Genomic DNA, 25,366 nt, shown 5'->3' on the forward strand with positions numbered 1-25,366 from the left:
TGAGCAATACAATCCCCATTGCCTGCAATGGGAACCCAGTGCAGTCTTTCCGGCTTCAGCGAAGCCTTACAGGCACTGACTGTCCCCGCTGGGTGAAACTGTCATGCACCAGTGCCAACTGGCCATCGCGCATGATACAGAAACTAGACACTGGCAGCTTTAGGCTGCCAGCAACTGAGTGGAGGATGCCGACAAGGGGGATGTTGCTGGATCTCGCTGGCATGGTAAGTAATGTTGAATACCAGTGGCACATTTTGTTAATATCACTGCAATCAGTGGCGTATCTACCCATTGGCCAGGATGGCACTCGCCAGCGGCGCTGGCCAAAGGGGGGGCGCCGTCCGGCAGTGCCACCAGCAGCCAATGGATGGAATACCCCAGGGGCTTGAACTAGCCCCGCTAGTCCTCAAGGCCCCACAAGTGTAGGGTAGACCGCAGGTCTGCTCTACACAGTAACAAACACACAGCCGGTGGCTGTCTGTTTGTTATAGTAGCCAGCCAATGAGAGTCAGACAGACTCTCATTGGCTGCTGCATCCACGGAGGGAGCCAGCTGGAGCTCACTCATGAGCTCTGCCTTCTGGCTCCTCCCCTGCAGCAGGTGATGGGAGAGACGTCATGACGTCTCTCCCATCCCATAGTGCAGAGCGAGAGCAGGCCCGGAGGAGTGGACAGCGGCGATCGTCGGCAAGAGCGGGGGATCAGGTAAGTTTGCACAGCACAGGGGGGATTGTGGCTACCAGGGGGCACTGTATAGGGGCTGGCTGCTACTGGGGGCACGTTATGGGGGGGTGGTGGACACTACTGGCGGCACTGTATTGTGGGGGCCGCTACTGGGGGGCACGTCATGGGGGGGAGGGGGGCGCCAGTCAATTACCTTGCCAGGGGCGCTCGGATCCCTAGATACACCCCTGACTGCAATACTAAACAAAATATGCAGCAGGTACTAACATTTGTTGATAAATGGGGCCCTTAAAATGAAGGTTAGCTAGGGAAAGTGCAGGCACTACCATTAGGAAAACCTAGATGCAGTGGCGGCTGCAGGTATGGGCAAGCAGGAGCGCCATTTTATCCAGTGGGCGCAGGAAAAGCACTCCTAAATTCAGTATATACGCTCGGGAGGGAGCGGATGAGGCAAGGGGCAGCAACACAGGACGGCACTGGGCGCAGCAAAACCTAGCATCGGCCATACCTAGATGGTCACCTAGTTGTGGGATGCCTGAAACACTGAGTGACATAATGCCACTCATCGCGTTTTTTTTTTTTTAAATCCTCCACAGCGCACACACATGAAGGAGACGCAGTCAGCTTCTTATTAGCTGCTACTCATTGTCAGGGCTGGTTCACCCCTTAGGGGACAAGGCCCGCTACCTAACAAGTGCTGCTATAGTCACCAGGAGCCAATTTGTGCTATGTTTTCTCTAATTTGCATGCCTAGCAACCAGCAACAACACCTTCTGTGATGTTTCTGCTGTTCATTAAAGGCTCATAATGCTGTTCCCTTTTTGTTATGTGAGGTGGGTGGTGTAGACATACAAATATTCCAAGTATTGTGTATGTATGTATGTCTGTCTGTCTATCTTGTGTCTGTCATCTCTAGGGGCCCAAATGAGTATCGTGATACACACGTGCTTGTCTGAAAAACAGAGGATGCCACCTCAAGTATTAGGAGTGGGCACCACTTCCAAGTGAGGAGAGGAGGGGTGTCAGCCTAGGGCACCCACACATTTAGCACTGATTAATGAGCCATTATTATTATGCCTGTATGAGACCATCCCATGTAAGCTGCAACGTGAGCATCTATTTCATGAATGTTGTTGCATGCTATATTCTCAAGGGTGTGATACAAAGATACCTTGATATGAAGTCACTAAGCTGTTGAATGTAAGTATTCATGTGAGCATTCCACCATTCGTTTGATCACTGAGGTGCTTCTGTGTTATTTACAAAACAAACTGTTCCTGGGTCCCTGTGGTTCTGACTAGGAAGACACTGTGTAGCATCTTTCATATTTTCCAGGGAGTTTTGGATTTGTTTGGTTTCTAAGATTACATGCGGTGGTGCCCATCAGTTAATTTTGATTAGCACTGACATATATATTATATTTTGTTTCCATTTGCATATTGCCTACTGAGGATAACCCTGCAACATGGAGTGGAAGCATTACTCGGTCATAAGGACGTTTATATACAGACTTTTTGCATTGGAACAAGTTTGGCACAAGAATTATATATACTTTATGTATCTTGTTGCTGTTTTATGCATTGACAGGATTTTGGTGACTTGTCTAAGTATAGCTTGCTGCCTTATTTGTTGCGCCCAGGTACAGTTCCATCTTTATACATCATATAATGTGACCGGTTCACATCCAGCTGCTGTCATTCAGACATTACAGTAAGACAAGTGAAATATTATCTTTTTATTGAAATATTAATAGGATATTGGATATCTTTTTAAAACAAAGATTCATTGGTAACATACAGTAGTTTGCAAAATTGGTTCACTGGGAACAACTATTGCACCACAGGTACTGCATAATTCAGGTGCCTGCTGCTACTACAGTGAGACCATGCTTATGTTCTGTGCACAGCCTGCCCCCTGCAGGTGCACTTCATAATAGTGTACAGCTATAAGCAAAGCAGGTTCAGAGTTTTATTGCGCGTGCACGCTGGGCCCTTGCCGACCCCGACTATCTACTGAGCATGCCCGTCAACCTGACGACACTCGTCAGGTTCGGCATATTCAGAGATAGGAGGTCGGACTCCTGCACTGAATGCCGTTCAGTGCCGGCACCGCACCTCGGCGTCCTGACGTTCTGAATGCTAGACGTTCAGTATTTCAGGTCACCTAGTGGATAGGTCCCTTTACAGATGTGTCCACATACATCTTATCTCCATGTGCTACAAGTCGCGTTAAAAATAATGAGTGCTGTGCGACTGGGAAGCGCTGAGCGTCTTGTCGTGCGACTATATCTTGAATGAAAATAGGACGCACATGCAGATGCAGCTACTGCTGACTAAAATTATGTGACTTGTCTATATTCTGTGTGCGTCTGCGTTTAGATCTGCATGCAAAATGCTACATTACAGTGTCAGCGGCTGTGACACTGTAACGCAGCATTTTTCATGCAGATACACCCACAGTCGCACACAGAACATAGGCATGCTGCATATCATTTTAATCAGCAGAAGCTGCGTGTGCCTCCTATTCACATTGCTTTGCAAATAAGAAGGTAAAACATTGCATGAAAAGACGCTCAGCGCTACAGAGTCACGCCACGGCATGGCGCGACTAGAAGGACTGTTTAATGCGTAAGGGAGTAACGATGTATGTGACCACATCTGTATATTATAGTGGAGGTAGTTTTTTTTCGGATGAGCCAATATAAATTCGCATTCTTGCCTATGAATTCATTAACAACAAATTGAGGTGAGGTCAGTGGATCCCAGTGAACTGAGTTCTCGTGAATATTTGTTCTCTGTAATATTAATGAGGTAAGTAATTATAAGGTAGTATTCTCATTTATAATGGTTGATATCACAATATGTCAGTTTTCACTGTGTAGGGCAGCAGACCAACATTGCAGAAGAATGATGAGAATATTACAGACCGTCTAATTGATGTCTCTTGAGAGAACGACTGAGCTGTCTTAACTGTCCCCTGTCTTGCGAGAGCATGCTAAAAATGACCACTGTGTAGTGACAAATGTCATTCTGCAAATGGCAATTTGCAGATAGTTATTAAACATACAGCAGGCTGTGATTTCTTGTGCCTTTTGCTCTCCAGCATGGAAATGAAAGACGCAGCCAGCTAGTGACTGCTGGAAGATGTGGAAAACGGCAGCTGGTTTCCGCCTTCTGAGTCCCAGCCCCTTTTGTAATTCCACAGTAGCTCTAATAACAGGCTTGCTGTGTGAATGGACATTGTTCACAACAAGGCAGAGCTGTATAAGACACTCTAGAGATGTTTTTGCACATATATCTTACTACAGTGCTTCAATTTGGGAAAATACACTCGAGTTAGGATTTGCTATCAGTGTGTGGTCGATAGACTAGCCAGCCCGATTAGGAGTGTGAAGGCAGTTTGTCTGCGTGGGTGTTTGTATGTTTGTATAATTTATATATACAGCCAACTGTGAATGCAGAGCTTTAGAGGATTACAACAAACAGAGAGTGCAATATGGCAAGTCATGCCATAACAGACGTGTAGTATACAGGAATAAATATTGTGAATAAACGTGTGTTTGTGAGGAGTTTTTTTTTTTAACTACATTATTACTTTAAGAATGAGCCATTGAACCAGTTGTGTCAGTTAGGTTCTACTGTACAACTAACAGGGTAGGGGTCTGGTTCAGAGTTAACCCTACGCGGCGAGTTTGCAGAGCGGATATTGATTGTTTTCTCAATGCACATGCTCCAGAACAAAGTATACATAAATAAGGGATGCACAGTCTTAAGCTGGGTACACACCTAACAGATATATATGCAGATATATTTTGCAGATGATGGTTGTTCATACACACTGAACAACCCATCATCTGCCATCTGGCCGCGGGTCCCGCTGGCCGGGGGTCGCATCCTTCCGATCTCCCCGCTGCCTCTGAAGGCGGTATATGGACGGTCAATGATGCGATATATCTGTGAACAACGTCGATCAGACATATCGCTGGCACACAATGGCCGACGCACGCACAATATATTGGCCGATCAATTGATCACCAATATATCTGCCAGTGTATACCCAGCATAACTCATTTCACTTGCTTCTGGTGTAATTAAACTGTAAATGGGTATTCTCACATAAGCCTTGTTCAATGTGGCCATGTTAACGGAACTGCAGGCTATGCAGAGTGGCACGGACACACATACCTCCTAACATTTTGGCTCCTGCAGTGGGATACCTGTGCGAAAAGGGGGCTTGGCCTGCTAGTCCACGCCCTCTGGGTGATGCTTTTTTTGGGGGCGTGTCCGCAAGTCACGGACCAATTTTACATTACGCTGGGGCCAAGCCCAGCACTCCGTCAGCTGCTGGGCTGTCCCCAGCCCTCTCCCTGCACGAAATGGAAGCCGCGCGCATGTTTGCAGCGCCCACTCAGCTTCGCGACACTGCTGCCTTCTGCAGAGCTGTGGCGGTGCCTGTGTGTCCCCAACCTCCCGCCCGCGGGACACTATAGCCTGCATGTGGGACAACGGGACAGTGCCTGAAAAACGGGACTATCCCGCTGGAATCTGTACAGTTGGGAGGTATGGACACACAAATACGCCTATTTTCAGACCTATCTTTTGCACCAGAGATGTTGCTTGTGCAAGTATGCACTGATAATGGTGACTGATATCAAACCAAGCATACGGATAATGGTGGTCCACTAGCAAAAACGCGTACAGCATTTTGCTTCGTGCACACAAGGCGTTTTTGCGGTAAAGTTGTTCCTCTTATGGTAACCAAGCTGCTATACAATTTTGTTTGTATCATTTTTTGACAACTTTTTAACATATATTAATCATCAATTGAGCGGCTTCGTTATTGTGAAACCCCCAACATACTATTGTCGTCCAGACAATAATGATAAATATAAGAAAATGGTGTGTTTGTTGTGGCAAAATGTGGTCATTCAGAAGAACCTAATGAGACAATAGGGGGTATTTAATAATGTATATGCATAATTACTGTAAAGTATAGCAACCAGATAAATTACTGACTGTTATTGGGTGGACTGCACCTAAATAGGTATTTAAATGGCCTCTATTTGATTACAGATTGCTATAATTGATTGGTCCCCTGTGCAGTCAAATTCTATGACCGCTCATAACTTTGTTTGCACTTCCAGTTTTCCTAAAAATTTATTTTGTTTGTGTTGAATGATCCCACTAAGCAAAACATCGGGATCTATTTACTAAGGGGAAAAAAGGGGTTAGAAATGCTAAAGGTAGAGAAAATCCCTGTACATACTGCTTCTTAGTATGTACTAAAGGGATTTTCTCTGCCAGCGCTAAGTGCAGGCTACAATATCGCACTGCACCTGGGACACTTAGCGCTGCCATAAACACCTATGGCAGCGCTAAGTGTCCCAAGTATTACTAAGAGGAGAGGGCACTTACTGTCAGGTGTCTTCTCCAGCGCTGATAACGCCTCCTGGAGACCTGGCGATAGTAAGTACAGCGTCTCAGGTGACTTAAAGTTCACCCTCCTCGGCTGGTCTATTATTAGTAATATGTGTGGTAGCCAGCTCCTGCTTTGCAGCGCTAGCAGGCAAAGCAGGAGGGCCGTTTTCACCGCGAAAAATGTCATCTTAGAAAATAGTAGCCAAAGTATTTACTTTAAAAAATTGGGGTTCTTTCTATCTGACCATTTCTGGGTCCCATCATAATATATGCTTTAGAGCTCCCTATATGCCTCTCACACCTCCCCACATGCATGTTTAATGCCCATACTTGACGATTTCTCTGCTCCCTAAAGGGGTCGTGGCAGCCGCATAGGAGGCTGTGTCATGGCTACACCCCATGCTATAAAGTGGTTAGATCACAGACATTGTATAGCAGAGGGTGGAGCTACGCTGACGCGATTCAGCGCGAATCGCGTCATCGGTCCCCGGACCACTCACTTGTGCACTGTAAGTGGATGGCTTTGGGGGATTGTGAGCAGCTGGAGGAAGGTGTGGGTGACTAGAGGGGGCTGTGGGAGACTTGACCTTTTTTCCGTGTGGCCAGGAGTGCCACCTGGCCATTCTGGGAGAGTAGGCAAGTATGTTAATCCCTCCATAATCCTCCATGTAATATGACCTGTCTGTACACCAAACCTACAGGGAACAAGCCATTAGGTACTAAGGGGCATTTTTAGAAAAAATTATAATTTTTTACAGGATATCTTGTAAAAAATTATCACAAATCCTAAGTACCAGCCAGATGTATGCATGGGGGATCGCAGCAGATATCAAAGATCTCTGCTGCGGTAGTTTTCAATCCCTAAAGCCGCCCCAATGCCAAATTTGCTTCTGAAGCTTAGTCCCGGTAGCTAACACCATCTTTACATAGCGTTAGCTATTGTAGCCTATGGGCTATACTGCACAACATTTACATAATATATGCTCAGTCTGATAACTGCAAATGCGAGCAGTAGTCTGGGTGGGTGCCGAACACTGAAGTAAACTGCTCACATTTGCGATCACTTTACTTTTACACAATGCAGGGACAATCTGCAGTCCCTGTACTACAAGGTGTTAAGGTGGGTACACATCAGACCATATGTCACCCGATCCGGCAGGGTCGATCATCGCATCGATATACCTGTCAACATGCTGCTCAATCTGCCAATGTGATGAACAACCCCATGTATTTGGATGTGGCTGGTGAACAACATATCGTGCGGCCCGATCATGGTGAGCTGGCGTGTAGGGCACTCTGCACAGCATAGAGTTTAAAATCCTACCCACCTGCCTTAACTCCGGCTCGAACTGAAGTAAGGCGAGAGGAAGGAACACGAGAAATGTTCAGCTTCCTAGTGGTAATCGTGTCTGTCCATCCCTGTTACTAACCATCGGATTCAGATGTCTGTCCCTATCTGTAGGCAGGAGGAGCTGCAAGCTTGGGTCCTTTGTCTATAGCACATAAAATATGCACTATAGCGCATAAATGTGATTTCTGATTTCTGAACTAGCAATGGGATTACTCTAGTTGATATGGAAGACAAACCCAACAATGAATTATTTTAACAGTATTAAAAAGGAAACTAGCTTTTACAGCTGCTAATGCCATTGTGAGCCTAAGGGAAGGATGTTTTTACATCCACAATATTATAGTTCCAGCATAACGATGCTGAGCAATCAACACTTCTGGGTTTCATTAAGCGGAGCAGCGAGGGGCTGGTATTGTGTATCTGTCTTAAATATCATTATGCAGTGAATGTCTGAGTGTGAAAGGGAGGCCCATCAAGTAAAGCAGATTTCTTTCATCGCTGTTGTAAGTTATACTTATAATTTAAACAAGACATGTTCCATCAAAGGGAGGAGGTTCTATTCTCTGCAGGAAATCAAGATGAATTGATGCACATTGTTGTTCTTTTGTTCTCCCTATCACGTTGGTCGAGATAAGAAAACACTATCTGATGTTGCTGTAATCAACGGCTGCAGAGGGAAACTGAGCAGGCATGGAGGAGCTGGCAGATACAGATGTCATACTGATGTATATGATAAGTCAGGAGAGTTCTCATTACTTTATGTGGTCAGTGATCTGTTTGCTGCACTCTACAGGGAGTCTTATTTAAATGACCACTAACCAATCATACATAGGAAAATACATAAGGAGTTACTTATAGCATACATGAATAATATATGTAAATGTTTCCAAACATTAACAAAATTTTAAGTTGTTGACATTCCCTTTACATTTATGTTGCTTACTGACAGGAAGTCTGCTCTGTGTTGAAACAGATCTCTTTTCACAATCAGAATATTACTATCAGGGTCCGTTATATTAGCCAAGAGGTTGACAAGTTGCCATTGTAACAGTGTGGAAACGCTACAAACTGCACCACAACTCGCCCCCCTTGTGGCACAATTTGGCCCTGAACCTGTAGATCGTTGCTCCCAGCCATCTGGGCTGAGAACAAATATCTGCGGGCTCACAGACAGTGTAATGCTAGGTACACAGCTAGCAGATAAATCTGCAGATCCCATCGGAGGGGAGGGGGGGGGGGGGCTGTTTGGACTGGAGGCCCGGGCAGAGAGGGGTGCCCTGGGTGGAAGCGGTACGGATTTGTGCCTGGGCCGCCAGCTTTTGACAGCTGGCGCACCGACACTACATACATGACATGGAGATACAGTGCTGGCCTGTGGCATTACATTATGAATATGCCAGCCAATCGGGGCTCTCAGAACTGCAGCCATTCCTGATTGGCTGCTGGTCCGCGAGCTGTGATTGTCTCATGGCCGACGCCTTAGTCGTAATGCCGCTGGAGCTGTTTTCAGTAGCAGTGGTGCTCAGATCACTGCTTTTTCTGAGCGCGAACCGCAGCCTCAGCAGAGGATAGCTGTAATCAGGTTAGTGCAGTTTGGAGTACCGCCCGGAGACAGGCTGCACTCTGTGACAAGGGACCACCAATACAAAGCAGAGAGCAAGCCTCCAAGGACTGGAGAGGGCAGGGGCGCTATTTGCATGTAACCTGGTGGAAAGATAAATGTAGCTCTATATATTGTACTTTGTTATAGGGATGGGCAGTATATATATATATATATATTATATAATAAACATCTAGCTCTGCTCCTGCACCAGGTACGTGGGTTATGACCCTGCACTGTGTCCAGCCTTCCCAGCTCTATGCCCCCAGCCCAGGTCCAGCCTTCCTTGCCATGTGTCCCCCCAATTATGGTCCAGCCTTCCCTGCCCTGTGACACCTTCCCACCTTGTCTAGCCATTATTGTACCCCCAATAGGTCAAGCCCTCCCTGTCCTACACTTCCTCTTAGTCTAGCCCTCCCTGCCCTGCATCCCCCTTTTTCAAGCCTTGCCATCCCTGTGCCTCCTCATTACAGTCCAGCCTTCTCTGCCCTGTTCTTTTTTTTTTTTTTTTTTTATAAACTGGTTGATGCCCCACTCCCACTGTAGCTTCACCCACATTATCCACAGCTTTTCCCACATCTGCTCTCCCATCCCACCAGGGAGTTACTTATAACGTACATGAATATATATGTAAATGTTACCCTACCAAGGACCAGGACAGATGCTGAGAGTCTAGATGGTGAATGCCCGGGCAAAACCACCTTTAAACCACTGCTGTTGTGAGGCATTTTGTCTCAAATCCATCTGGTAGTAGTCCAACTTTACATGCACTATATGTACACAATTTAGTCAGCTATCCATTGTTTGTGTCTAAAAACAATTTTACACTATGATATTCCCTTTCTATTTTTTGCATGATGGGAGAAATTCTCCCTAAGAAGGAGAAATAGTGGAAGTGTTGTTGGAACATATATTTGCATAAACAAACTGGAGTGATTTGTGGCTGGGTGCCAGTTATTGAACTTTGATGAATACACCGAAGGAATCGCTTACCATAGGACATATAGATGAACATTGAGACATGAGCACCTATATGAATTACACTCATTTAACTCTAACAGCTGATTGGTGATCTCCTCTCTCTGACCCAGTCAGCTGATGTGTGTAGTCTGCTGAGATGCAGTAAAGTGCCAGCCGGAACTTTCTCTTACAGGTGGGTGAATGGGGATATGTTCAGTATCCCAGCACAGGGGATGCTGGCACTGGAATTCCGACGCCTGTCAGAACGCCTGCGCCAGAATCCCAACTCCTTGCATCCTGACAGTCGTCATCCCAAAAGTAAGTAGCGGGGTTAGATTTAGGGTGCGGGGAAATTAGGTTTAGACACCGGGGAGGGAGGGTTAGGGCAAGTAGAGGGGGAGGGTTAGGATACCGATAGGTTTCGGTATCCTAACCATGTCGGGAATGCGGCATTGTGATTTTGACCGCCAGGATCCCGAGCGACGGCATCCCATACTCAACCCAGTGAATGATGTGAAGAGACACATGGCAGGACGAAGCTGAAAGACACATGGCGGGATGAGGGTGGAGACATAGGGCTGGTGCTGGAGAGATACGGCAGGGATGGTGCTGTCGTGACACTGGCGAGGTTGAGGCTGGAGAGACATGGGAGGATAAGGCTGAGAGACACAGGGGAGGATGAGCCAATGGCCGAACTGCCTGTGCCTACCGGTGAGAGACGGGGGCCCCAAAAATGTGTGCCAAGCCCCAAGTTTGTTGTTGGTCCTGACTACACCCAAACTCTTAACCAACCTCTGACTACATAAGGAGCCTTGGAGTTTTACTTTTACAAGTTCTAGATAATGTAACCTTGCTTATGTTTTCCAATGCAGACCTAATAAATTACACCTTCTGCCATATTCTGTGCAATTCATGCACATTAACTTAAGTTAATTGTTTTTGTCTTTACTGTAAAAATGTACAATATAAGCACCAGTATTTTACAATTTTATTCCGATTTACCAATGTTCTTCCTTGTTTGGAAAGACAAACATTTCCATTTGTCCTACCAGCAATTGGTGTCATAGGAATCTATGAATCACATAAAAAGAAAACACAATTTCAGTGGACTTTCATGTTGGTAAATCCTGATGTGTAAATAAGCTATCTGACAACATCCAATCACTATGTTTGCTCTTGGCCTAGACAGTCCTATGTGGTTTAATACGGCTAATGATTGGAAATATAGATGAAAATAGCTGACTAATTAATATGTGCACTTTTGTCTTTATACAAGTATTCTGGGCTGTTGCCAGGAGTTCATTTTTTTTTTTTCACTACAAGACAAACCTTGTTTCAGCAGTCTATGTGACCCAGACCATGGACAGTGGCAAATGCAGGATTTCTAGAGGGGGGTTTCCAAATGCTTGAATTTAAAGCAAGTGTGGCCAGTCCACGAAGAGGGCATAATCAGCAATTAACCAGCTATAATATACATCATACGAAGTATAATGTATGTAATAATTCTGAGATATACAGGACCAACAATCACATTATTCCATTATATGCGTATGTAGGGCCATCCTGCCTGAGTTGAATGTTTTTATTTCAGATGTGAGCTCCATTCCAGATAATTTCAGCAAGTTCGGGAATCTGGGGGAGCAGCAAAAGAACCTAGCACTGCCCTGGACATATATGTACAGATTGGTCTCTTTATGTACTGGCTAGTTAATTATTATACAGTATTACTAATTAACCCTATCGATGGTCTATATCAGTGCACCCCTAGCAGTGCATGTTTTCCAGATCTCCTAGTTGGTGCACAGGTGTATTTATTACTGGCTCAGACATTTTAACAGATCAACAGGTGGTGCTAATTATTTAATTTGTGACACTGAGGGAATCTTAAAAAAATGCAACTTTAGTATTATATGCTATTTCTATTGTAGTCATCATGGTGTTGGCTTGGAAGGGGGGTTTCCAGGCAACCGGAAACCCCCCTGCGTTTGCCTATGATGGATGTATCTTCCCCTTGTCACTGCATACTACTTCTTGCCCTTACTGGGAGGTTTCTGCTGAATCCATTGCCTCGATTGTTATGTGAAGCTGAGGTCTGTTCACAGCCAATAGAATACAACTAATAAGAAAACTTTGGCTTCTTAGCATTCAGCATGGGAAATAAATGTATTCCATTAAACAAGAAATTGAACTTGAGGGGTTCAGGAGCTGTGCTTATCATTTATTAAGCTTCTGCCCAGGGAGCACAGGAACCTACTACACTAATACTGAGAGGAAGAGATTTGCCTGTATAAGGCTCCTCTTGCTGTATGTCGCGTTTCTGTGACCTTCTTCTGGACTAGCAACACTCTTCATTTGCAGTTCATCAATTATGTGTGATGTTCAGTATAATTCTGCATAAGCAGACTGGCAGCTCAGTGTGATTAGAACAGGGTTACTAGGAGACTCGAAGCTGCAAAATCTGTTTCTTACAACTACAACAGAATTATGTAAACTGAAGCACTTTTGGCTGGCAGGACATGCTGGGGCTTCTAATTCCGCCACACTTATATTATGACATGAGCTTAATGTCCAGACATCTGGCTAATGCAAAGGCAGGGTAGGCAACAACTAAAGACTCAAGGCAGGCAGTCGGATAAAGACCTCTATATTAGAATTATCAGCCTGTCCTGGAATGGCTATGGTAAGTACACTTGGCTATAAGGGTACAGTGCAATACTGGCCACATGACCACTTGTCTCTGTATTGGACACTTGGCTCTCAAGCAATACTCTCTGCTTTGCTTGAGACAACGGCACTGTCATCAGGCTAAAATACAAATATACAATCTTACCTTAAATAACACTGCCCGTGCTCCATGTGAACGCTTCAACCGGAAGCAGGACTGCTCACCCGGACCGGTAGTGCGCTATTAGTGACATCATCACTCCCACAATTCATTGCCCATCACCATAGTTACTAAAAAACAAAACACATACATGCATAGAAGCGCTATGAGAGAGCTACAAATTAAGAATGAGCAGATAACTTGCTGTAATGTCACCATACATACAGAAGGGTCTCTATAAAATAATTATACTAGTACATCATAGATAAAGCAGATGTAATCCCTCTTATATCCACAATATATATAAATGATGCACTGTATAATATAGTGACATTTGCCTAGATACTATATAACCTGAATTTCACTCTGGAAATTATACAGTTAACTATATCTAAATCACCTATATGGATATAAATATATCATATGCTGGCTGATATATGAATCGCATAATGGCCTTAATTTTAAGACTACATCATAGACCTAGGTCAAAGGTCTATGCTACGTATATAAAGAAAAAAAAAAGAAAGAAGTTAAAATGAAATATTGGAATCCACCTATCATAAAAAAATTATGCAATCCCAAATGATCATTGAGTCCCTTAGGAACAAGGGTTCCCAACCTGAAGATCTATCGGCTCTCTAATTAGAGCTATTTAAGAGCATGATCTCCCCTCCCCCCCCCCCCGATGGGCTGGGGGACATGATCTATAATATGGTAATGTAAGGTTGATAGGGGATGTGGGGCTTGGCAGAAATGTCATGCCACAGGCTGGTTGCTATTACCACTTAGTAACACTACACGTATGGCTGACCTACGTGCGGCCATGCATTCCTTAAAGGAACGCTTTGTTTTCCCTATGTAGGAAAGGCCGCATGGACATAAACTGTAATTTAGTAGACCATATACCTAGTGTTACAGGTAAGTTTGTAATTATTAGTATACCTCTTCCCTGAGTGTGGATGGAAAAATGTATCACCTGGGATTGGGTACCTGCATGTCGTGCAGGTACATTTTTAATGCAACCTATAAGGAAGTGGCTGATGCTTGAGGTTTTTGGCCTAGTAATATTAGATTTAATGAAATCTCTAAGATTAAGGCCTCTTTTGTAACTAGCCATCAATTTAACGTAATTTTACTTCAGGATCCGATTGAATCATAGGCCATAGCTGCTTGGACGTATGATTAATTAGTGAACTAGCAGTATTAAACTGAGGTACCCATGGGAAAGATTTAGATTTGGTAATTTTATTTTGCCTAGATAAGAGGGCATCTCTGTCTAAGATGAGCACTTTAGACTTGCTTCATTAAGGAGCTTCAAATCATAGCCCCTTTCAAGAAATGTATGTATCATCGTATCCATCTGAGATTCTGTCAAAACAGGATCAGATGTTATACGCTTTATACACAATAACTGCGAGAAAGGCAATCCTCTCTTCAGTGGATAAGGATGGAAGCTCTTCATATGCAATAAGTTATTGTGGTTTGTAGCTTTGTTATAAAGCGATGTATTAATTCGACCATTGTTTAATGTGATTTGAAGTCTAAAAAGTTTACAGGTGTGGCACTGATGTAATAGGTAAGTCTAACAAGGTGATTAGTGGCATTCTGTCTATCAATCAGAAGTTTGTATGCTTTCTCACTCCCAAGCCAAAAGATAAGCAGATCGTCAATATAACGCCTATAGTATACAATGCTATTACTAATAGACATATCAGAAAAAAATATATCCCTCTCTACCTCAAACATGTAAGCGTTGGCGTATGATGGGGCCACATTGGACCCCATCACACAGCCAATACATTGCAAAAAAATTTACCATCAAAAATGAAGAAATTATTATTAAGTATGAGGGAGAAAAGTTAAACAATCAAGTCCACATCGCGTCCACTATAGCTAGAATGGTCTGTTAGCAAACTTCTCACTGCTTGTAAGCCCATTTAGTGTGGAATGACCGTGTAAAGGCTTGCAACGTCCACTCTACAAAGTAATATGTCCTCCATAAATGTGGGAAGATCCTTGAGTTGTTGTAACAATATTGTGATATCAAGCAGGTGATATTGATGTTGCTGTATACATGGCTGGCATAATGAGTCTAAATAGACTGCTAATGGTTGGTGCAAAGATTTAGTAGCTGCGATGATTGGTCGCCCAGGCGGGTTAATAAGTGTTTTATGCACTTTCGGGGTAGTATTCAATATTGGTACAATGGGGTATGCAGGTATCAAAGCTGTCATAAGCTCAGATGTAATTAGTCCTTCAGAGACCGTCCTATTTAATACATAATGTTCTATTCTGATGTATTAAAGTTCATTACAAGTACCCTGAGTGCCGCATCTGGATGATAAGTATTTCCACACACACTTAGATAGCACTTATTCGGAAACACCCACTTAAAATCCTGTGTTTGCCCCTGCATACATTATAGCTTCCAGAGAATAGGATTTGTACTATACAGTGGTCACAGGGCTGAACACAGCAGAGGGTAGCTGTACTCTTATATACGAGTGTCATTTATGTCATAATGTGCTTCCCCTGCTAGGTTTATGTAGTGGGTTCACCATAGGGATTATTATTATTATTATTATTATTATTATTATCATCCTTTATTTATATGGTGCCACAAGAGAACTGCAGCACCTTTATAGAGTATAGAAACCTTATAAACAATGCTGCATTACCAGTCATAGGACTTAAATAAGAAGCGCAACTGGCGGGCCCTAAGGTTTGTTACAGTTATTGGCACTGGGGAAATGATGATGGTTCAAGTGAGGGAAGGAGGAGCTAAGAGGGCTCTGCTTGTGAGAGCTTCGAAATCTAAAGGTGAGTGCGAGACAGGGAGAAAGAGGATGGAGCAGTGGGTTAGGATGAGAGCTGGAAGGCTTTGATAAAGAAGTGGGTATTGAGAGCCAGTTTGAAGTTTTGTAGAGAGGTGGAAAGTCTGTTAGGGATAGAGCGCCTGATTCAGAAGCTCTGACAGAGCGCTCGCTCTGAATCAGGGCCGGCCTTCTGTTTTTTTAGAACGGCCTCCTGGCCACTCGCATACCTGTGGGTGACCACCCACAGCTATAGCGAGCGGCCAGGAAGATGGTCGTGATGGTCAAGACCATTGCGACCATCGGGCTTGCGACGAGACCTTTGTGGTAGGGTCTCGTTGCCGCAAGCCCTAGAGTGCTTTCGGCTCTAACAGAGCCGAAAGCACTCCCACTGACATCACTTGTGATGTCAGTGGGGCCAGCCCCAGACGGTAGGCATTCCCATGGCAATGCCTCCGTCTGGGCAGCCACGCCCCTGTCCCGCCCACCGAAGGGGGCGTGCTGTCACTCAACATCGACAGCACGCCCCCTTTGGTACGAGACCCAGAGCGACTGTTTGACCGTCGCTATCCTTTCAGAGTCCAATTTAAGGTTCTCACGCTCGCTCACAAAGCCCTCACCCAATCTTCTCCCATATACATCTCTGATCTCATCTCCCTTCACGCTCCTCTCCGCCCTCTTCGCTCAACTAATGCACGCCGCCTTTCATGCCAGCTGATTACTTCCTCCCACTCCCACCTCCAAGATTTTGCCCGCACTGCTCCCCACCTCTGGAACTCTCTCCCACTCCGCATCAGACTCTCCACCTGTTTGCAATCCTTCAAACGGGCTCTCAAGACCCACTACTTCATCAAAGCCTTCCAGCTATCATTCTAACTCCTTGCTACATGCTCATTCGTCCCCATCTACCCCATCTGTGTCAACCCAGTTTGTCTTCCCCCACCTTTTTAGAATGTAAGCTCTCACGAGCAGGGCCATCTACCCTCTTGTGCTTCTCCTTACTATAGTGTAATTTACTTCTTACTCACCACTAGGGCACCTAACACTTGGTTGCTTATGCTCTGTTGCTTATCTGGGTGATATGGTCACTAATGTAGCAATATATATTATCCATGTCCTGTATTGTATTGTTCTGCAAGTCACTTGTATTCAATTTGTTTTTGTACTTTGTAAGGCGCTGCGGAACACTTGTGGCGCCATATAAATAAATGCTAATAATAATAATAATATCCGGGTCTCGCGCATGCGCACAAGCCGGCTCTGTCATGTGCATGCGCACTGGGCCACCATCGACCCGCTTGTGAGCTCATAGCGCTCGCGTATGGGTCTGAATCAGGCCCAGAGTTCCATTGCTAGAGAGTAGCATGAGCAAAATCTTGGGAGTGGGAGGAAGTAATCAGTTGGTAGGAGCGCTACTATACACAGGAATAGAGTCTTAAGTTGCAATACAATGTTTAATATTTATAAAACTTTATTGAGCAACCATAGCAATATATTACTCGTGTCACCCCTTTCTCCCCAGGGTTGGCCGAGACTTTTCCCTGGGAAACAGATTCTTTGACTCTCCCCAGAAGGAGAGAGCCCTCAGGTAACTTGGTGAGAGGGCTGCCCATAAGGGTCTCACCCAAACCTCCACAAATGTGAGAGACACACACGAAAAACATAAAAATGTTGGTGAAAAAGCACAAAAAAAGGTGCAATAAATAAATAGACCCCAGCCTTTCAGCTGGGAATATAAACAACGATCCTTGCCCTTGCCAGAAGGCTAGGCAAAGGAAAAATAGTGCTGCCTGAAAAGAAGGTGCTCAGTGCAAAGTGACATACTAGTGCAAAGGTGCCCTGTTCTTCAACAATGCTTTTTCAGGCACCCCTGAGCTCAGCTCCAGGGGCACATAGCACTTCGGGTTTCCAGCAGCTCGCCTCTTGGCCAGAGGATCAAGTGATGGCCCATCGCCTACTGGGGGCTCCTTTAAGCCCCACAGTGATTATTGGCATCTACACTTGATCTTATCCAAAAGGCAGAGAAATTTAACATATATTAAGGACACACCAGACATTCAGCCCTGTCAGTGGATTCCACTTGTTCTATCCACCCCAGTTTAGATTTAATTTGCTCATCTTTACTAGGAGTATATGGAGACCAGCAATTCATAAATCTTCTATACTAATATATGCACATTGGAATAGAACATCTACCTGATCCACTTCTCCTGTTAATCATTCATATGGTCATATTGACTAAGCTTCTGTGAAACTACAATTTGTCTGGGTTTGGTATAAAAGATCTATAGAAAAAAGAGAGACAATGTCTAGATAGACCCCAAATGGTAGACAGTCATAGGTAGATAGGGACAAAAGGTTGACACACAAATGGTTCACATGGATGAAGATTCAGGTACAAAAGGTCGACACAATATGGTTGACACTTTTTTTTTTCTTCTAACTCTTAATTTTCACCCTAACCCTCCACTTGGTGCCTAGCCCTAACCGTCCCTCCTAGTGCCTAACCCTAACCGGCGGGGTAAGTGCCTAACCATCACTCCTAGAGCGTAACTCTACGGTAAATGCCTAAGCCTATAAAAACAAAACGTGTTGACCATTTCAATGTCGACCTTTTGAGCCTGTCAACCTTTTGTACCTTTTAGCTTCATCAATGTCGACCTTTTTGAACCTGTTGAACATTTGTCCTGTCTACCTATTGACCGTCTACCATTTTGATTTCTATCTAGACCTTGTCGACCTTTTCAGTGCAGATCTATTGATTGCAACCCAATTTGTCTCGGACATTTCTTTCTTGGAGGAACCAATTAGTGTACCAGAATCTACTTGTGAAGTTTCCTTAATGTGTTTTTAATGTTCTATTTAGTACATGACTATTCTGGTAATACCTATTATTTTTATTATTACATTTTTGTCACATATCCTAGGTAAGTGTCTTTGCATTGCTCTTAATTTCATGTATCTCTTAAAATTTGTTTTTCAATATTTAATATACCTATGTAGGTTTTATTATTAACTTATTTACATATACGTATTGTTACAGTGAGAAAATGTCTGAATCTGTAGCCTGCTCTGTCATTGGCTGTATTCTCAAGCTGTGAGAAAGCAACCAAACAAACCATTTTTCTGAACATGTGAGGTGAAATTGTACACACAATTTTATTTTTATTATTCTTATTAATTTTATTATTTTTATCCATATCCTTTAAAACTGTAACGTTTAGTTTTGGCTCTGGTTTACTTAGCAAAAAAAGCCTACTAGTGCATCTTATGAATCATGACCCAGCAGTCTGTAAAGGTTTTGTGAGCTAATTATCTTGTTTCCACAGTGGCAAGGTGAGACTCAAGAGTTCTGCCCAAGTGCCAAGATCATTCTGGTGGGCTGTAAACTTGATATGAGAACTGATATGAACACACTCCGGGAACTGTCCAAACTGAGACTTATCCCAGTTACACATGAACAGGTAAGAGTCTTGTATGCATGTGATTTTTTTTTTAGATACGTTATTTTATTTATCGAATATATTGCACCATTGTATAAATAGTTTAATTAATATTCCTACATAAAATAATTGTTTGATGAATTAGTTATCATTTGCATCTTAATATTGCATGCAGTCCACTTAACTTCCTTCTCGGGTAGATACAGTAAAATATGGGTTGCAAAATGAAACAGTTCCTTCAGTAGTCTTTAATAACTTTTGCTGATCATTTTAAGTAAAACTATATTTTTTGCTTTTTAGCCTCTTTTTTTGTTTTTGATTATTATTTTTTTTACTTTACTTTCCTGGTTGTTGCGTTAAGTGAATTTTCTGACTGAAGTGGCAAACCTTGTATATACAAAGAGCTGTAGTTTGTGATCTTATATTATGGTCTATTTATGTTCTCTTCTGTTGTAACAAGCTAATCTTTGTTAAAATTTTATAACTTTACTTAAAATTATACGTACCAACAAAATATATGGTCCTTGGTTCCTAAGCAGGACCCTATATTAAACTAATAGCCACCATCAGCTACTACATTACATTAGCCACCAGATTACCGTACATTAATACCCTTACCACATTAATCTGCTCTGCAGAGCTTAAATGCTATGGGAGGTAGCCTCATGCTCTGTCTGTGCGCAACATGGGAAGCCAACACCTGCCCTATGTGTGCTTAAGGGTGGATTGTTTGTGCATGCATTGGTGTGAAGCAGGTAGAGAAGGAATTGGTAGAGGAGTTAGGGAGCCAGCTAGGTCATCAGGATGCCGGAACAGATCAGCCCCACACCAGCATAATGGCTGTGTACCCTTTCTGGCTGCCTAGGCATTCTGCCCTAGGTTGACAAACAGGCAGCTGAGCCAGTCAGAGCATTCAATAGTGTGACTTCCTTGGGATGTGCCAGCTACCAGAAAGGGCACAAAAGCTAACATGGCACTGGTTCCAACTCCACTATCATGTCAGTATAAAAAAAAAAAAGGGGGCAGCGATGTGCCTTTGTCATGGGGGCATATTGGGTCCTTAATTGAGTCCAAAGTTAACCCATTGATGCAAGTTGGGTCCAAAAGTTGTGGACCATCTTGACTCGGGTGCCCATTTACATTGCGCCAAGAGTGGAAACGTCACTGCATAGTTTCCTCCGGATTATAAAACAACCATTGTGCAAAGCCTCTCTCGGACAAAGGAGCAACCTGATCGGTTTAGCAGCTAGAGCCATACAAAACATGTCCCACAAACCGTTTTTTTTCATTGTAATGCTTCTAGTTCTATATGATGTTGGCTCTTTGCCAAATACCAATATGTCCACTGTTTATACAAGAAAAGAAGTGGCTTGTTTCTTTTATGATGAGAAGCTTCGTGTGTTCCTAAAATGGAAACACTTGGCCTCTGTTTATACAGTTCCCACACTTCATTCCTACCATGTCATAATCCACATCCTCTCAAGCTCTGCTTAGAAGAGTTTACATTCCCATACCTAAACCATGGATTTAAAACTGTATCTCTTTTTTTTTTTTTTTTTAGCTTATTCTCTGCAGACTAAACATAAATGACTTAGAGAAAATGTTATTTATGTATGCAGATTACACAAATTAATTCAAAGGGAATTTGTCACACAAATGATCAACTTCAGAAGCTGCACATAGTGTGTACGGCTGTGATGAGCAGCTGTACCGCTCGCTGCCATTCACATATCACAATATGAGAGAGAAATACCAGTCTCTAAACATTTTGTTTTCTGGGACACTATAATTCCGCTTTCTCTTATAGATTTTAGTGTAGAACATCTCTTCTGTGGGTCAATTGTCTAATCTAATTCTAATGGATATGTCCTTGGCATGTTATAAGGTAGATGGGAGAAGTGGATCAGTAGAGAAGTTGCCCATGGCAACCAATCATCTTTGAGGTTGTTTATATCAAGTGCATTCTATAAAATAGGTACGAGTTGATTGGTTGCCATTGGTAACTCTCCACTGGCACACTTCTCCAGTCTTTTCACTTCTTCATAAATCTACCCCTTAGCACCATAACCCAGAATCCTTTTTATGCCTGAAATTAATGCAGACAAATACTATACTTATTTTTTCTTGCAAATACCAAAAGATCTACAGCCACCATTCAAAATGCACCAGAAAAGACTTGTTGAGCAGTAGACAAATATTAGCACCTAGGACATTCTACCATCTTTGTCTTCACTTCCTACTCAATAAGTACAGAGTGCTGTGCTGTAAATAACTTTTGAAAGATACTTTCCTTGGTTGATCTTTTGCAGTGTTGTAGACTGTTTCTAAGCATATAGGGAAAATGAAAAAGGGAACAATATTGTGTCACACATGCCTGCTCTCCCGAAACAGCCAGGAGACTCCCGAAAACTGGGTGACACTCCTGCCTCCTGGAAGAGTGCGCATGGCTCCTGGAGCCGCTCGTTATTTGCGCCGCGGTCACCCAGGTAAAGTGGGCAGTACAGGCGGTTGATGACGTGATTCAAGTTGAATCGAGTCATTGTGGCCCCGTCCCCCGCTTCACAATGATGGTAATCACAGCATTGTATATCAGGGCGGTGCCACGATGGCACGATTGCATCACCACTCTCCCATCACAGCCCGCTTCTGCTGCCCCACGCCCCGAGAGCAATAATAGGTGAAATATAATTAGATCACAAGGAGCAACAGGTACAACTAAATGCAAATAAGATCAAATAGAGCAAAAGAAACAATTGGCCCCGTACCAGGTAAATGACAAAGATGAGCGTTGTGTTCCACACGGTAATTCCGGATCCCCCCTTTGTGTCTAAGTCACTGGAAGTTGTCCTCTGGAGCTGATGCAGAATAGTGTGCAGCAGCGCAATTAGAAAAAAAGTTTGTTTTTCCTTTTACCTGCTTTGTCTAACACACAATATTGTAAGATTACTATGAGCGTGTGACTATCAACTTTTTCTGCAAAACTACATGTTGTGAATTAAATTTTTCATTCTCTTGCTCTAGGGCAGCACACAGGCTCGTCAGATAGGAGCAGTGGCCTACGTTGAATGCTCATCCAAAGTGTCAGAAACCAGTGTCAGAGACGTCTTTCATGTAACTACCTTGGCCTCTGTTAACCGTATTCACAAGAATCTCAAGCGCAGCAACTCCAAGAGGGGACTGAAACGCGTTTCGCAGCTGCCTGGACGGACTGAACTCTTGAGCGAGACAGAGATACGCAAAGACCGTGCCAAGAGCTGTTCTATCATGTGAAAGTCTGCCTGGCTGTAAAAAAACAAAATGTGTGTAGAGGTTCCTCTTTGCACCAATATATGGGCATCCAATACACAGAAATGGCAGGTTTTGCTTTGGCCAGTGTTGTGTAAGCATAGTTAAGACGCTGAACTGTTTCTGGATCGCCATAGAAATAAAAAACTAAATGGGAAATGCAAGTCAATGGCGTTCTAAACACAAAAAAACCCAGCGCATTAAGAGTTTGCTTTTGTCCTGCTGATTCTGTCCCCATAAGTGTATTTATATGCGCACACAGCTCACGCCCATTGTACAGAGCTAAGAGGAGGCGTCTGTGTAAAGCCTATGTAATGTGTGTATATATGTATGTATGTTTATATGTATATATACACACACAGATGATGCACATTGTGTAATGGAGAGGTTTGGAAGGTTGTGTTGGTTTGATAATTGAAGCATTGTTGTAATCCAAAAATATAATTAAATTCAGTTTATTGTTCTGCTGTTGCTGCTATTTTTGTGGTGTTAAAATTTTACTTGTTGACAAGATAGTCAAATAAGGGTGATCTACAGGTCCCTAACCTTGTACGCACTCACTGCTATTAATACTATATGCTTTATAGAGAGGGTAATGCCACATCTAAATAATAAAACAATAAAATACTTATAAGAAACATAATTACATTTTTGTCATTTTTGATCGTTGTTCAACAGCAGTCTAAAGAAATCTGCTGCTATACAGCTGTTGTTGAACCACAATTCCCAGCATGCCCAGCCACTCTTTGACTGAGATTTGTAATTACACAGTAACCTACAGTACCTCTGCACTGCAGGACATATCACACATAGCATGTATATGCAGTTCACATAAACAATATTTGCTAGTTGGATGCAGCACTCGGGCATACTAGAGATAATTGCAAATGTGGGAGGATTTCGGACATAATAAACTGATATAAATCCTTTGCGTTGGGATAAGTAATATGAAATACAGGTTTATTAAATGTAGGAGTATAAGCATTGTGTAACTTTATATATTTACATAATTTTATAAGAACATTTGGAATTTAGTGCTTGAAACTGTCACGATGATGGCAGTAATATAGGAATCGCTATTAGCCAGAGATAACAAAAGCTTCTTTTTCATTTCCGTGTTAGCAGGCCAGTACGTGATGTACGGTCTCTATTATGGGGGTCACTTGTCGCAGGCCTGAGCTCCACAGGATTACATTTTCCCTCATCCTACTTGGAAGATCTTAAATCAGCCTCCTCTTTTTATTTCTAAATTGCAGTGGCCTTTTCAAGGACGCCACACTAATGAGATTTAGATGGCACACAATGTAATATCCTAAAAGGGAGAGTTTAGCTATGATAGGAAGAACTTTAATGTGACTTGTTTATGGGGGTCAGAAGGTGAAACAGAGGAACAGTGACGTCTTCCAGCAGAAAGAATACACGGTACATAATGAAAGATGTGCAGACATCTGTTCTTGGCAGTACAAATCCCACATTCAAAGCATATCTTCCCTATGATGATAAAATAAACTAATATATTAAATAAACATTCTACTTGACTGAGAAGGAAAACACATGACACAATTTTTTTCAGGAAGCATTTTTCTATAGAATTTCCTTATGTGTGCATAATGTCCTTTTGCCTCCATATTATTTGCATAAACTTAACTACATGACAATAGCTTTTATAGTGTAAGCGTATCTTACAAAGCCACTTTGTTGGTTGAACCATTACTCATGAGGAGTTCGACAGTCTGACTGTTCATGATTTGGGCAATTAGGGGCCAAGGCCTGGGCAGGCTGAGGGTTTGCTTATCTTTGTCCCCATTTTTGCACCTGTAACGTTTCCGCCTAAACAGGTTCTGTATACTTATGACATCAGTGAAATGTGTACAAACCGATGAGATATAGAGAATATATATTTCTACTTCAGGGTCCATAGGGTATCCACAGGATACCTTGGGGTATAGGTGTGACGTCAGTCGCTGGGCACCATAGAGTTAAGCTTTTCAGCCTCCCAGGATGCACTAGGGTCCCCCTCCTATACCCCGCCCCCGAGCCAAGGCACCTCAGTTTAGTTTGGTGCCCGGCCGGCGTCGGGTGCACCTGTCGGAGTGGGGGGCTAGAAGAGCCCCTGAAGCTTTCTTCAGTGCAGCTGTGGCTGCACATCTGGATGTACAGCATGGACAGTCAGTCCTGACGTCCATGCTGTCTTCCCTACACCCCCGCCGGTACCAGAACGCCGGTACCGATCCGGGGATGCTGGTGAGCATCTGGGGTCACAGCTAGCGGTGACCCCAGATGTTCCGGACCATGGCCGGATCCAAGGGGGACAAAGGTAAGCAGCGGGGTCCCGCGGTGGGTCCCCGCTGGTCACATGGTCCTAAGTCCCCAGGCAGGGGGCTCCCTGGGGACTGGCTGCAGCGTGGAGCCAGGCGACCAACCTGTGCTTTCCACTACCCCCTGGGACAGCGGACCGCAGCAGAGCGGTAGCGCTGCGGCGTCCCAGGGGTTAAATGCATGCCAGGGGAGCGCGCCTTCCCTGTCTCACAGCCGGCGCCTCCCCCGCTGCACACAGCCCTCTCTGCATGCTGCCGACTGGTCCTGTGGCAGCGCTCCTCCCCCAGGCCAGCCTCCTCTCTGCTCCTCGGCGGCCATCTTCTCCAGAACGCATGGTGAACGCTGCTGGAAGCGCTGGACGGAAGCATCGTGGTCTGGGTCCCCCCGCATACCTCTCCTCCGCTGTGGCTCAGGTCTGTGTATGCAGCGCTGTGTCCTACCAGGCCCTGTGTCTGTGTAGTTGAGTGATCAGCGCTGTTAGTGCAGGAATTGTTATTTCTCTGCATTGTATGTGACTGTGCTAGCGCTGCCTGTAACTTTTCTTCTCTAAACTGTCAGCTTTATTACTGTCCCTGTTCTTCTGCTAAAGCCCTTGCGGTGCGGTGCTACAGGGTGGTCTCTCGCCTATTTAATACTTAATTGGTGAGAGAGGTCACATACGTGGTGCCATC

The 25,366-nt window shown here is 43.9% G+C and overlaps 1 protein-coding gene across 1 annotated transcript in view; it reads left to right on the forward strand.

The window, feature by feature from the left end:
* The window catches only part of RND2 (Rho family GTPase 2), a 100,064-nt gene extending 77,225 nt beyond the window's left edge, over positions 1–22,839 (forward strand). The window contains exons 4-5 of the mRNA XM_088480739.1: positions 18,978–19,112; positions 22,113–22,839. Coding sequence (XP_088336865.1) covers positions 18,978–19,112; positions 22,113–22,361 — 384 coding nt within the window. The 3' untranslated portion in view covers positions 22,362–22,839. The remainder of the gene's footprint in view (positions 1–18,977; positions 19,113–22,112) is intronic.
* The last annotated feature ends 2,527 nt before the right edge of the window (positions 22,840–25,366 follow it).

Source organism: Taudactylus pleione, unplaced genomic scaffold (assembly GCF_031769625.1).
Source record: "Taudactylus pleione unplaced genomic scaffold, aTauple2 ptg000256l, whole genome shotgun sequence".
Lineage (NCBI taxonomy): Eukaryota > Metazoa > Chordata > Amphibia > Anura > Myobatrachidae > Taudactylus > Taudactylus pleione.